This window comes from Epargyreus clarus, unplaced genomic scaffold, assembly GCF_041222505.1.
Source record: "Epargyreus clarus isolate Ecla_fem2 unplaced genomic scaffold, WU_Ecla_fem_2.2 ptg000032l, whole genome shotgun sequence".
NCBI classification, from domain to species: Eukaryota; Metazoa; Arthropoda; class Insecta; order Lepidoptera; family Hesperiidae; genus Epargyreus; species Epargyreus clarus.
In genome coordinates, this window is record NW_027332237.1 from 9,019,532 (window position 1) to 9,033,214 (window position 13,683).

The 13,683-nt window shown below is 37.3% G+C and overlaps 2 protein-coding genes across 3 annotated transcripts in view; one reads left to right on the forward strand and one right to left on the reverse strand.

Annotated features, from left to right (window-relative positions):
* The window catches only part of mim (missing-in-metastasis), a 286,624-nt gene that overhangs the window by 61,742 nt on the left and 211,199 nt on the right, over positions 1–13,683 (reverse strand). The window lies entirely within an intron of this gene.
* Positions 1,482–13,661, forward strand: LOC140755228 (phenoloxidase-activating enzyme-like). 2 transcript variants are annotated; one of them, XM_073090453.1, is made up of 8 exons: positions 1,482–1,772; positions 9,097–9,200; positions 9,620–9,720; positions 10,390–10,508; positions 11,354–11,507; positions 11,880–12,055; positions 12,402–12,553; positions 12,788–13,661. In XM_073090453.1, the coding sequence occupies exons 1-8, from the start codon at positions 1,574–1,576 to the stop codon at positions 13,037–13,039; spliced, it is 1,257 nt and encodes a 418-aa protein (XP_072946554.1). In that variant the 5' UTR covers positions 1,482–1,573; the 3' UTR covers positions 13,040–13,661. The 2 variants fall into 2 exon arrangements, with proteins under 2 accessions (XP_072946554.1, XP_072946555.1); XM_073090454.1 differs by lacking the exon at positions 1,482–1,772 and adding an exon at positions 5,914–6,189.

Consider the following 13,683-nt stretch of genomic DNA (forward strand, 5'->3'; position numbering starts at 1 on the left):
CGTTGCCGGGTGTCTCTGTAGTTCAGGAACTAAAATAGGGTATCTCCACAGTACAAATATATAGATCCTTATACTGTGGTATATCCCCTGCCTGTCGTAAGCGGCGACTAAAAGGTGCTTCCGGGGTTGCGGGCGGCAAGAGTGGGAGCTCGAACCGTTATAACGAACTATAAGGACCATTTGTAAAGCTAATTTTGAGATCTACAACGTTGTCTAAGGTTTTTTTCGATAAAACTTATCGTTTTCAAGAAAAAACCAAAACACCTGAAATTTTGACGTTTGACCTCGAGTAACTGCGGATGCACACATCGGATCGATGACTTTTTGACACTTTATTTGTAATGATAAACCAAAGGTCTGTACGGAAATTTAGCTTTCCCGGAGTTTTTGCCATTTCATTTGTCTAAATTGACCGGACTAATAATCAAATCTCGTAAGTAACCCTTCTACTTACTGGCAGCAGGAAAAAAGTTGAGTCTTACCTGAAAAAATAAAAAACCAATAATTAGTATAAGAAAACATTTGTGGTATTAAGAAATTACATGGATTACCTATAGTTAAGAGTACTTCGCAACAATTATAATGAAAAAACAATGAAATAATGCTATTGATACCGACGATATTTTTTATAATAATACACGATTATAATAATGTACAAAATCTAAAGATTTTTTTTGGAAATTTCTAAGTAACTTTTAAGAATTCTGTGAATGAGACGTACTATTTTTTTTCTATAGTAGGTATTTAGTATATTTTTGTAAGAAATACTATTTCTCCAAAAAAAGTGGCAGCCCTACGGACGAGAGTAGGGCAGCGTGTGGCCACGACGGAAATAATAGCGGCAACAAGAGGAGCAGCGCAAGAAGTGAGCGAGGAGCAAGGTGTGGCCGCACCATTAGAAATGTAACACACTTGTATCATGTGTTCATGTCACACAGTAACGCGAAAGCGGACCGTTTCTGTGACGAAGCACTAATAAAGCCCGCTCCACATTCTTGCGAGAATCTCGCGAAATCGCGAGAAAACCCCGATTCGTATCGGCTCCACATTCTTGTTTCGCGTGCATGTCTCGCGTTCTCGCGAGAATGTGGAGCGGGCTTAACAAAACTAGTTTCATGTCTCCGCCTCGCATCGCTTAACGCCCCGCCTTCCGTTCACTGTTCAAAGCATTAAACTGTAACGTAAATCGATAATATACACAATACTTTGATAAAATTGCCAACGTATTGCATTAAAAGATCTTCGTATTTACGTAAGTTACATAAGTAAGATGTATTTTCCTAAATTATATAAATGTTACAACTTTACCACGAACAAGCAAAAACATCATACAAAAACAAAGACAATAAATTGGCTAATAAAGATCCGTCTTGGGCATTTCGTAAAATGTCGAATACGCGAAGACGTAGACATATAACGTTCCGTCTGAATTCATAGTTCGCCGCCGACATAACGATGTTACTCCGGATGCCGGTGACTTTATACTTCGTACGGACACGGATTTCGTATCTTGTGAGGTGAAGACGCGTAGTGTGTTACATTTATACATTCGCGTAAACAAGAACCAATCGCTATGGAGGGTTGCACTTGCGACGATTTTTGCGCAAGGTTGTGTCGGACAATGGTGATTAGGATTTCAATGGTTATTGTGGTGTTAATAGTTTTAGGAGCGTGTGGGCTGCTCTCACAACAAAAGTCCACCAAAAAAAATACCTTCTCCGAACCGCAAAGGCTGATCTCTAGCTATGACCCTAGGACACCGCACGAGCCTGGTACGTGTACTTCATACTTTAATGTTAATAAATATTAAATATTGCCCAAGTGCGTGTCGAACTCGCCCATGGAGGATTCCGTACCATCAAATTTTCATTTTTTTTTTTTATTTTTAGTATTCGTTATCATAGCAACATTTATATACCACTAGTAAAAAACGTAGACAGGTTACTAACAAAACAATCGGTGCGTTTTGGTGGCACTCAACGCGGCGAACCTGTAAAAGGTGCAAGTAGGATAGCACGTCTAAATGAAAGCGCAAAAAAGAGAAACATATTTCGCATTCTCATGCGGTTAACCCGTATTTCATTTGCCACTTTTCAAATGTGCATTGACCTATCTTCGATTTTAATAGTGGTATGTAATTGTATTGTAAAAATTTTAACTTTCTACTTGTTACGTTTCAATAGATGGAGAGAATACACTACAAAATAGCCGTTTCTTATATGGCGATCCTTGTTTTTGTAAACGTATCGGTCATCGATGCAATTCTTGACCGTCTGACGTCACTTAAATCTTAGATGCTTTGCGATTAACAAAACCGAAAGCTATTAACTTAGAATTGTAGGTAATAATATGAAAGTATCAAAATCAGGAAGGCTGCGCGCCTGGGAAACATTCTAAAAAATAACTGTACCCACAGATGCTAATGTCATTGACTGTACCTACATTGATCAGTGTGGATATAACTGTATACTGTTTTATATTTAATGATTAATTCTAATTAAATAATTCTTGTAAATTATTTTCATTTGGATCACTAAAATACATTACTTACCAAATAATAGACTGAAATGGATTGAACATTATTTATTTATTTTTCAATATTTACCAATCTGGAGGCACGGCAGTGCCTCCGCCAAGTCGAGCCAAAGCCAAAAAAAGCGGCACGGCCGTAGCATTCTTTTCTCGAAGCAATTCAGCCCATTTATGACCCCTGTAAATTCGTTGCATATGAAGCTAGTAATATTTTTTTCTACACGATCACACAGTTATCGTGTTTCCTATATTTTTCTTATCATATCTTATACTCGCTTATAGAAAACCAGCACATAGCGTGCGTTTAACACTGCTGTTATAAGGATAAATGTACAATATGTTTGGCAAACATCTGCTTGGGAAATACGTGACAATTGTTATTGCATTCGTTAGTGTTAGGCAGCCCCTAGACCTACAATAACAATGTACAATACTTTTTATTACGATCTAAATCCAAACGAGCAAAAAATTTTGCACAATAATACGAACTGCAAAATGTTTTCGAGTTCAGTCGGAGAATTGTATTGATTGAAAATAGTAAAAATATTGCGCAATACTGATTGCGTTGCAGTACAAGATGTAATAAAAAATAAACTCGCTCCAACTTTCGTTCAATCATTCGCAATTTTCAATATTAACCCTAAATGGTGAATAATATTGGACAATTTACAATATTGCACAATATAATTGACCGTTTAGGCGGCCTCTTAGACTTCCCATATGACATTGTGCAATAAGAATATTCTATTTTAGTCTCAATGTAGTTCTAATCAGAATTTTCCTGTGGTGTTTTGCTATCCGTAAATACCCGTATACATAATAACAGTGTCCTGCAGCTTGGGCGTTACCTGTGGCATTTAAATTATGTTAAATTATGTAATTGATTTCAAGCAGTGGTTAAGATAGCCTAGTGGTTAAGAAACTCGGCCTCTCGATCGAGGGGTACGAGGTTCAAATCCCAGGCAAGCACCTCTGATTTTTCAAAGTTATGTGCGTATAGAAATTAATTATCACTTGCTAAACGGTGAAGGAAAACCTCGTGAGGAAACCTGCATACCTGCGAGATTTATATAAAAAAATCTTAAAGGTATATTAAGTCTACCAAGACTATGGCCTAATTCTTCTCATTATGAGAGGAGACTGCGTGCCCAGCAGTGGGACAATAATGGGTTGTTGATGATGATGATGATGTAATTGATTTTTTTATTTTAATTTTAGTGTTGACATATTTATTTAATTAATTATTAAACTATTGTTGTTGCAATAGACTATTTATTCTAATTGTTTGTGGCTTCTTACTTACGTAACTTATGTTATGATGTAATGAATTGTTGTTACAATTAAGTAAAATAGGTACCTATGTATTTTTATTCGCACACATCAATTACACTTATTCCAATAATATCAAACGGCTCTTATTCTAATTGTTTGCAAATTATTTACCAGGTTCTTTGAATATGTAAACACCGTAAGGAAATCGAATGAGATCCGTTCCCAATCCCGACAATAAACATTTGGTAATAAAGATGATGATTATGATGATAAACGCAATACTGGTTTCCCGTCATTTAAAAAATCTGACTTGTAAACTCAGGCCAACCATTCGCTAACCGCGGGCCCCCTTAAAGGTCAAAGTCCGTGTATACCAGTACTTGAGATTATTGTCGGACTCCTTTTCCTCATCTGAAGTATGAGGAAAAACGAATCAATAGCAACAAGAAACCTGTTTCATAAACCATTAGTTAGGTCTGTTATGAAAAGTATTTATTACCCAAATACTAATGTGGATATTGTCAATCTTTAAGAATGACAAAAAGACAAAAAAGTATCGATAGTTATTAATAATTAATCTATCCACTGTTTAGCCTATTAAAGATCAACAATGGTATCTTCTTCATACTAGACATTGTCAAATTTCTATCTCTGGTAGGAAAAAAATAGATTGAATAACTGTATTCAAAGCCATAAAAAACTCAAATTATTGATAAAACATTATATACAGGGTGAATTTTTAAAACGGGCCCTCAGGGCCAAAACCGAAACTATGAGGATTAGCGAAAAATGCAGAAAGGAGTTACGAGGCCGATTTTGATAAAAACTAAAACTGCATCATTAGTTTTTTAAAATATCTTTTTCCCTAGCCGGGAATCGAACGAGTTCATTTGGAAAAAAAATTTAATACTAAGCAATTGCATTATTATTTTTGCATGATTTTAAAACTCCTTGTTAATAACATGATTCCATGGCAGACAGATGATTAATCAATGACAGATAAAACAGCGTATATTGTCACATATGTCATTGGTTATGGCATTATTACATTTTCTGGTAATAGTTGCATCCACAAAAAACGGAGCCAGCTCTTCAAGGAATATAATTGAAACAAAAATGATAAATTTTGAATTGATCTAACCGTTCAAAGTGGGTAAAATCGTGTACAAAGATTCCGTTCCTTGCCCAGATACGTACAATTTTGACATTCATAAGTCACATTTGAATAAAAAAAACTTTTTTAATTTATCAATTTTATCCTTCATTGGGCGTCATAGGTGATAGGTCGAATTCTTAGAAGTCTCCGGATGTTCAAAAAGTAAAATTGCGTCGTGTGTTTTGCGCGGTAAGGACCAAAAACTGTAACATTTCAATGGACTAGAATGTGACCATGCGTTATTAATTTGTTGTTGCTAAACTGTCCCCACACATGTATCGGAGGGATCGGTCGGAAGTGCTAACGGTGCATGTATGACCAGCTGCGACAACGTGACTGCATCGCATACACTCGACTTACATATCCCCAACGCTTGCTCAGCAACATGTGACTATAAGACTGGTGTTTTTTCCTTGTTTTTAGTTCCATGTAAATAATTATGGAGTACCGATTGCGATGGTGCATTTATCGAATATGAGAGCTGTAAAAAATTACCATCCCAAAACACCGTCGTAATTCTTCGATAGGTTTTGATTTAGGGAAGTTAATGATAGCCCATACTTTATCTTTTCTGATGTACGAATTTTTAATTTTCACACCACCAATTTCTTGAGGCATGGGTTGGGGGTTACATTAAAGATGTAATTAATGTAATTCTTCACTATTATTTTAACTGTCCTACCGAGCCAGTAATGACATGACAGCTCACAGCCGGTGTATACGAATATGGATTACAATATACTAACAGCTTACATGACATACACACTGCTGTCCCTATAATTCATTATTTCGTATCTGTATTAAACAGAAATATAGCCAAGAGGTATGCACGAGAACATATGCATGGTGACGCATGTTGGGCATTTCGAAAAATGAACGTATCAGAAACATCACATTTCGCCCGATTTTCCTGTTCACCGCAACTAAGTTTCTCCGGCCGCCGGTAACTTGTTACACGACTTCGAGAATACGGTGTTAGTGTTCGGTGGAGTGAAGACGCGTAAAAGTGTGCACGGTTTAATACATTGGCTTGTTTACGCATGGGTTTACGTGTATCGCCATGGGAGAGTGCTGGCATAAATTCTACGATGGGCTGTGGCGGCAAATGTTCCTAAGAATCGTAACGGTTCTTGTGATACTAGCATGTTTTGGTGCGTTTGGGATGCTAAAACGTAAATCTGCCGAGCCAGACGATATCAACGAATCGATAAAGATTACTTGGAAGCCGCGTAAGTTTTATACCTAATTATATATAAGTATCCTAAATATAAAATTATAAACACAGACGACTAAACTTCCAGTGACATTCTGTCAGTGAACTCTTAGTAGACTCAAGGTATTTTAGCTTTCTAATATCAGCTTACATAGAATAGGATTCTCTAGAAAGCTGCTTCGATGTGGATGTGAACAACAACGGGGACGAAGTCCTAACATGCCGTATGAGTCATATGAAACATGGAAACGCAAAAAAAAATACCACTAGCGGTCTTCCATCCAACTTCTAACCGCGCGGGTGGAAAACGTTCTACTTGTGTGGGAGTCGGTAGGTACAGTGTGTTTACATGTGTCTGTTTGTAATTATTTCATCACCAACCCATAAACGTCCCACTGCTGGGCACATGTCTGGCAAAGCATGAATTGGTAGACTTCACATACCTTTGAAAACTTTAAGATTTCTCAGGCGTGCAGGTTTCCTCGTGACGTTTTCCTTAACCGCGTAAGCAAGTAATAATTAATTTCTAATACGCACCTAACTTTATAAAATCAGTTTCTTAACCACTGGGTTATCACTGTTGTAATTGTTTAAGTATGTGTATCTAATATAATCTAATTATGCTGGAATCAATTCTAAGAGTAATCTAAGAGCTACAAAATCAGAGGCTGCGTGTTCGTCCAACATTAAGGGCACATCGATCGTGTCACTATTGTATACTCTTATCATATCATATTAAATGCACGCAATTTCAGGGAGTTTATCAATTACATTAAATCCCAACCATTCGTTTATGGTCCTAAGACTTTTCATTCTAATCATTAATAACATTGCGGAGATTAAAAATTGCATTTACAAATGTCACTACACTTAAAAGTGTAAACATTCATGAAATTCGCGGGTTTTTCTTATTTACACGGAACCCTGTTACTCTTTCTTAAATATAAGTAACTCAAGTTTACCTAAATGCCAACTTTGGCATATTAAGTTGCAACATTGGCTCTTCATATTGCCAACTGTATTATAATAGGAAATGAGGAAACTTCATAGTTTGGAACTGTAATATAATAGGATCACGAGGAAACTTATAGTATGAAACGAGACTAAGCTTGGTAAATGATTGGACTCCTTACATTCCAATGAGACTTGTCATATTATTCTTGTTGTAATCTTGTGCAATATACAAATGCACTAGTCGCCCCTATGATTTTTGAAAGTTCCCCTCAATTTTTCTGATCTGCCATTATCAGACCCTGATTTCCTTATAATGGGACCACATTGAAAATATCTTTTTTAAACAAACATTATCAAAATCGGTTCACAAAAGACGCAATTATCTGTGAACAAACATTAAAAAACATATGTACGGTGGAATTGAGAAACCTCTGTTTTTGAAGTCGGTTAAAAAGGTGCGGCGGTGGTACCTCCCGAGCCAATCCGCAAAGGACCAGACCACCATACTTAGGGCGGCAATAGCCACGTACTATCAGGTGGACTGCATTCTCATTTGCTACTTTAATGATACATAAAAACATACCTATATTGGGTTTTCACATGAGAAGAAATATAAGTCGTAAATCAAGAAATGCAAAACGTTCGCATTCCGCGGGCCCCTTAGAGGCTAAAATCCGCATGAATGTAAGTCCTTTTCCTCGTGTAACTTAATGATCACGGTGTGTATCTCATGTGCGACAGCATGAGGATAAACAAACCAAAACAGTTCTACAAAACCTGTTTTAATACTCTTTATGAAAAGAACCACAACGGGATTATATATATTATATCCTTAAACGTGAACTTTTTACAATGTATGTGAATCAAAGTATAGGAAGATATATTTATCCGAAGCGTTCCAGCTTAGTCCTCAGGGGTAGTAACGCATATGTTGTCGAACTTTGGTAAGAATGTATTCTTATCTGTATACTAGCTGACCCGGCAAACGTTGTGTTGCCATATAAATAAAAAAATGTTAAGGGTGAACAATCCTTATCACTTAGGGGTATGAAAAATAGATAGTAGCCGATTCTCAGATCTACTGAATATGCATTAAAATTTGGTGAAAATCGGTAAAGCCGTTTCATTGTGAGACGAGAATTTTATATATAAGATTACCATCAGGTGGATTGCATGATAGTTTTCTACTTATATATTGTATAAAAAATCGCCTTCATTTAGAGTCAAATCCCTCGTTCCAGTACAATAAGAAAATAATAATATAATTAAATTATCTTTAAAAATTTGAATATTGTTCCATATATGCGTCAACACACATACACATACCCGGATCAATAAAATACTGCACATTTACATGCAAACCTTTTTTGTACAAAAATATTTCTTCATAATTTTAAAAATATCTGTAAATAAAATCCTTCTTAATTTTCTGTCATATCATTATGGCATTTTCTGGTTTATAATATGTTTGAAACGAGTCCTGCTTTACAATGAATGTACTTGCTGTAGGAGCTTATACCAAGGAGATCAACTTATATTGGATAAATTCGGCTGTGCGAAAATGTGGTTTTACCGTTATGTCTCTTGGTTCCGTTACTTTGCGAAATGAAATATAGCAATACGAGTTCTTCGATCCTTGCATACATTTTTAATATGTTTCATTTATAATATTGAAGAAGCATGCAGTTAATCTGATGGTAAATGGTAAACGCTCATGGACATCTGTTATTCTTATTAGGCAGAAGTAGGTGTTGGGGTTTTTCGAGGCATTCCTCAATCCTCATGGGTAGCGGCGCACCTATGGTCGACCTAAGGTAGGAATATAATCTTATCTGGAGTTGATTAGGTGTCCATGGGCATCACTAGCCACTTACCATCAGTGGGACTGCGAGCTTGTCTGCTACTACTACTCGTATATTGTAAAAAAATACATTATAAAAAACTTTTAACGATATTTTTTTTCTTTCAGCTCTTTTATGTACGACCCCAAGCGGCGCTATAGGCACGTGCACTTTAATTGATTACTGCACGGGCTCCAAAACACTCCATAAAGCGCAATGCGAAGGTAGTATGGTAAGCAAACCAAACAAGTAAATTTTTTATTAGCATCGAAATTTCTTACATGATACAGTTGGTGGTGATGTACTTGGATTACAGTGGCCCCTGATTATTACAGGGGTCCGGTCCCCCAGCCTCATCTCAGACCCTCACGCATACATCGAACAACTTTATCGACAAATCATTCCACATCTTCCAACTATCAGGAAATGGTTGAGTCATTTACATTTTTAAGTTACCGATTTTCGAACGAATGGTTTAACGTTTAGTTCTGTTAAAAATCTTAATGATTTGGTGGGCATTACTAAATTAAAACATAAATATCTTCGTAAAAGGCAAATGACCTCATAAAAAAAATAATCGATCTCACTGTCCGGAACTATTGTATAATCGTAAATTTAATAATCTAACGAAAACCTTTAAAATATTTTCAGTTCTGCTGCGCCGATGAAACTTATACGTCAACGTATCCACCTTCTTCGACGAAGTATCGTTCGATTGCCACAGAAAACTGCGCGTGGGCTAAAGACCCCAGGTACCGTATACAGAAAAAATTATAAGGTTATGACGTTTTCTTGGTGGCGTTCACGGTATTTTTATATTATTCTGAAGTAGCAGACGTAGCTACTACCGCCCATGGACATCTATAATCAACCCCAGATAGGATTAGATATTCCTACCTAAGATCGGCCACAGATGTGCTGCTACCCCTGAGGATTAAACTGGTACGCCTCGAAAAAGTATGTCTCCATTACCATCAAACCAGAACCCAGCAGCGCTTAACACTGCTGTTATGAGGCAGAAATAGCTGTGGCGGTGGCGTCGTCGGAGTCGAACCGCAAAGGGCTCTACCACCTTCAAAACGTTATGTTGATGGGGTGTAAAGTTACAATTGTTCAAGAAACATGTCCAGTAATCTTATCACCATCATGAATAGCAATATAGGAGTAGCAGACGAGCATGCATTCCACCTGATGGTAAGTGGCTACTGCCGCCCATGGACATCTGCAATCAACCCCAGATAAGATCAGATATTCCTACCTGGGATCGGCTACAGAAGCGTCGCGACCCCTGAGGGTTAACGCCTCGGAAAAGTATGTCTCCCTTACCACAGGGGTGATCGAACCTTAAGCATGTAAGCCATCATAACTATAAGTGAATATAACAATTTCTTTATGATACATTACGCTATATTATATTTCAGATGTAGGTCAAGCCATCAGACTCAAGAGCCGGTGGGGAGCAAGTGTAACATGTCTCTGGCACCCCCAGACCCTGCGTCCCAATGCTGTGGAGTAGATACAGAATCGAATGAAATTACAGGTACAGGTTCCATCTAAAAACAATATTATATACTTTTTTCTGAAAGGATTGCGTTAAAACAAAAAAATACCTTTATATTTTTCTTTAACAGAGTAAATGGTTTTAGAATTACTTTCTATAGTTATGTACTTTAGTTATTGAATAATAATGGCATTTTTTTAAACCGTTCTAGATTATAAATGTTTTGAACATGAAACAACGTAAGCTTAACAGCGTACTATCATGGATAGGGAAAACAAGTAAGTTCCCCAAAAAAAAAAAAACAAAAACATCAAAACATATAAACAATAGAAACGACTTCATTTCTTCATAGCGCTTATCATTTATGTACCGTGGAACAATATGCATTAATGTTGACAAATTAGTAGTTTCCAACCGCCCGCATGGTTTCGGGACCAGAATAGGACTACGGTATCCCCTGCTTGTCGTAAGAGGCGACTAAAAGGGGGCTTCTAGGGTCGCGGGTGGCAAGAGTGGGAGCTCGAACGGCCCTGTAAGCGACCCCGGGAAGAGCGCCGCATACCGTCGCACACATTAGATTTTAGCTTAGCGAGTTTTATGCTCACCAGGATAGAGCCCGACGGGTCAAGATGCTTAGAGCATTCCGGTTGCATGCGTTTGTAGTCAAGGAAGCGTCGAGAACGGTCACCGGAGGAGTTTAAGTGCGGTAAGAATCCCACATAACTCAGTGTCGCTCCCACGACACAGGGTACCTATTTTAAGGTATCCTCCTCGTTAACAAAAAAGAAGTTTCCAAGCTCTAACTATAAAAATGTAAACTTCCTTTTTTAAAGTCGATTAAATTAATTCATTACGTGGTATTGATTGAAATCCATATTTTTTAGGTAGCCCAGAAAGTCGTACGGGCCACTTTCCCTGGACGGTAGCTCTCGAGTATGAGCAATACGGCATCAATAAAGTGAGGTACGCTGGCACCCTCATTAGCGGCAGATACGTGCTGACCGCTGCTCACTGCGTGCTAGATGACAGATGGACACTGTTAGTATTTTTTTACAACATAAGAGTAGCAGACGAGCAAACAATCCACCTCAAGTGGTTACTGCTCTCCGTGAACAGCTGTAATCAACCCCAGATAGGATTAGATTCTTATCTGGGGCCACAGATGCGCCGTTGCATCTGAGGTCCAAGCTGAAATGCCTCGGAAAAATATGTCTCCCTTACCGCACCCTTCAAACCAGAACACAGCAGTGCTTAACACTGCTGTTATTAGGTAGAAATAGTTATGGCGGTGGAGCCGCCGGAGCCTTACCACGAAGAGTTCTACAAACTTTTAATATCGACCGGCTAAGCCCATGATGAGATAACCAAGTAAGGTTATATTCAAGACAAACAATGCTGTTCTGGTTTCAGAAAAAACGTACGTCTAGGCAACTGCGTAAACGTCGTATCCGGCGGTAATGGCTGCAACGATGCTGAAGTCGTCCCCGTACAGGAGATCATAACCCATCCCAGCTTCAATACTTCGTCAAAAAGCTATTCACATGACATTGCTCTTGTTAAACTCGACCGAATGGTCAACTACACAGGTAATGTACAATGTACATGTTGTTGTTGTTTAATTATCTTCTTTTGTTTATCTAGAGAATACGGTTACTTGTTATCTAATTTTTACCAAGCTTTTATTAGCTTGATCTGTATGTATATAACGGAACCTTTGAACTCGAGTTTGAACGGTCCGATTCATTTAAAAATTTTGAACAATTATTAAGAACCGATGACAATACACGATTTAAATAATTTTATTCCATTCTCCTCATCAGGATCGTCAGGAATCAGTATTAACGAATTTCTTTGTGCGATTTTGGCGTGATTTTTAGTATTTAAACTATAATTATTTGTTGCCTGTTTAAGTATTTCAAATTTCATTCTCAGATTTCATTCGACCAATATGCTTGCCTTCTGTTGACTTTACTAAGGATTCAATAGTTGACATTTCATTATACAACGCTGGGTCAATAACAGCTAACAACATCGTGACGTCGACCAAGATCAAAACTGCCAAGTTGTTTTATGTAGATCAACTGGTAAGTCCTTTGGAGATATTAATAAAAAAATGTCGGTTGTGTAAAATTTCGATTTTTATCGCAGAACCGAATTAATCGTTTCAAATCTACATGATAAATAAAAGATCCTAAATGATTTTAAATTGCGAAATTTTACATTATACGAACACACCATTACAACAGTTGTGAAGATCGCTGTCTCAAGTTGATGACAAATTCGAACAAGTTAATATAATGGTTATATACATTTTCCAGGGATGCCAGTCTTCATTTAAACTTGCCGAAGTAGAAATTGAGGAAAGTCAAATTTGCGCGCTCGGTAATCCGAGACTAGAAACTTGCATAGGAGACCCTGGCGGACCTCTGATGAGGACCAGCGGAAAATTTATGGAACTAGTGGGTATCGATAGTTTCGGCATAGACGGGTGCACCAAGGCGGAAATTCCTAATGTCTACACGAAAGTTCACACATATCTTTCTTGGATCAAAGATCACATAGTTGCCTAAATGGAGGAATAAGAGAAAAGTATTATATATATTGATCATATTTCATTACACGTCTGATACTTGACGTTTACGGTGTGTTCACGAAAGTGATGTGTGAAGAGAAACTGTTCTGACGCTGGATATGACATAGGTGTATGACTGCAAATATACACCAGGTGTGCCTGAGAGTCCGTGGATTGCGTAGTTTGCGTGGATTCAGAATATACCGTCATTTGTACAACGCCATCTGTAAAGCTTACGAAGCATACCAGTAAACTGAAATTCTCCGCTACGCGTACACGTCATGATATGTGAGAAAAATTACTGGCGACTTAAAGTTCTAGTAACTTTTAATAGAGATCTACTACATTTGAACTAAATGTTAAGTCAAGATACGAAGTACAAACATCAAGGACTGTGAATATATTGTTAGTCCATTGCGCTCAATTTAGTGGTTATGGTTTGATGCGATTTTAGACACAAAGATAAACAGAAAAAACATTTAAAATTATAGAAACTGCCATTATTAGTCTTCCAGTTCTCCTATTTATTTTGCAAATTTTTTGATGTACACACAAACGCAAAGGTTACATTTTTATATACGTGTAGATAAAAAAATAATAAATTTATACAATTCGGGATACATAGTATTTTTAATTTCCCCA

What these genes read in the sequence shown, in the direction of transcription:
- LOC140755228 (XM_073090453.1), top strand. Translation starts at nt 1,574, where the DNA reads ATGGAGGGTTGCACTTGCGACGATTTTTGCGCAAGGTTGTGTCGGACA. An exon ending in TAGGACACCGCACGAGCCTG is followed by an intron (nt 1,773 to 9,096) that starts GTACGTGTACTT and finishes TTTTTCTTTCAG; the next exon opens with CTCTTTTATGTACGACCCCA. An exon ending in CGCAATGCGAAGGTAGTATG is followed by an intron (nt 9,201 to 9,619) that starts GTAAGCAAACCA and finishes AAATATTTTCAG; the next exon opens with TTCTGCTGCGCCGATGAAAC.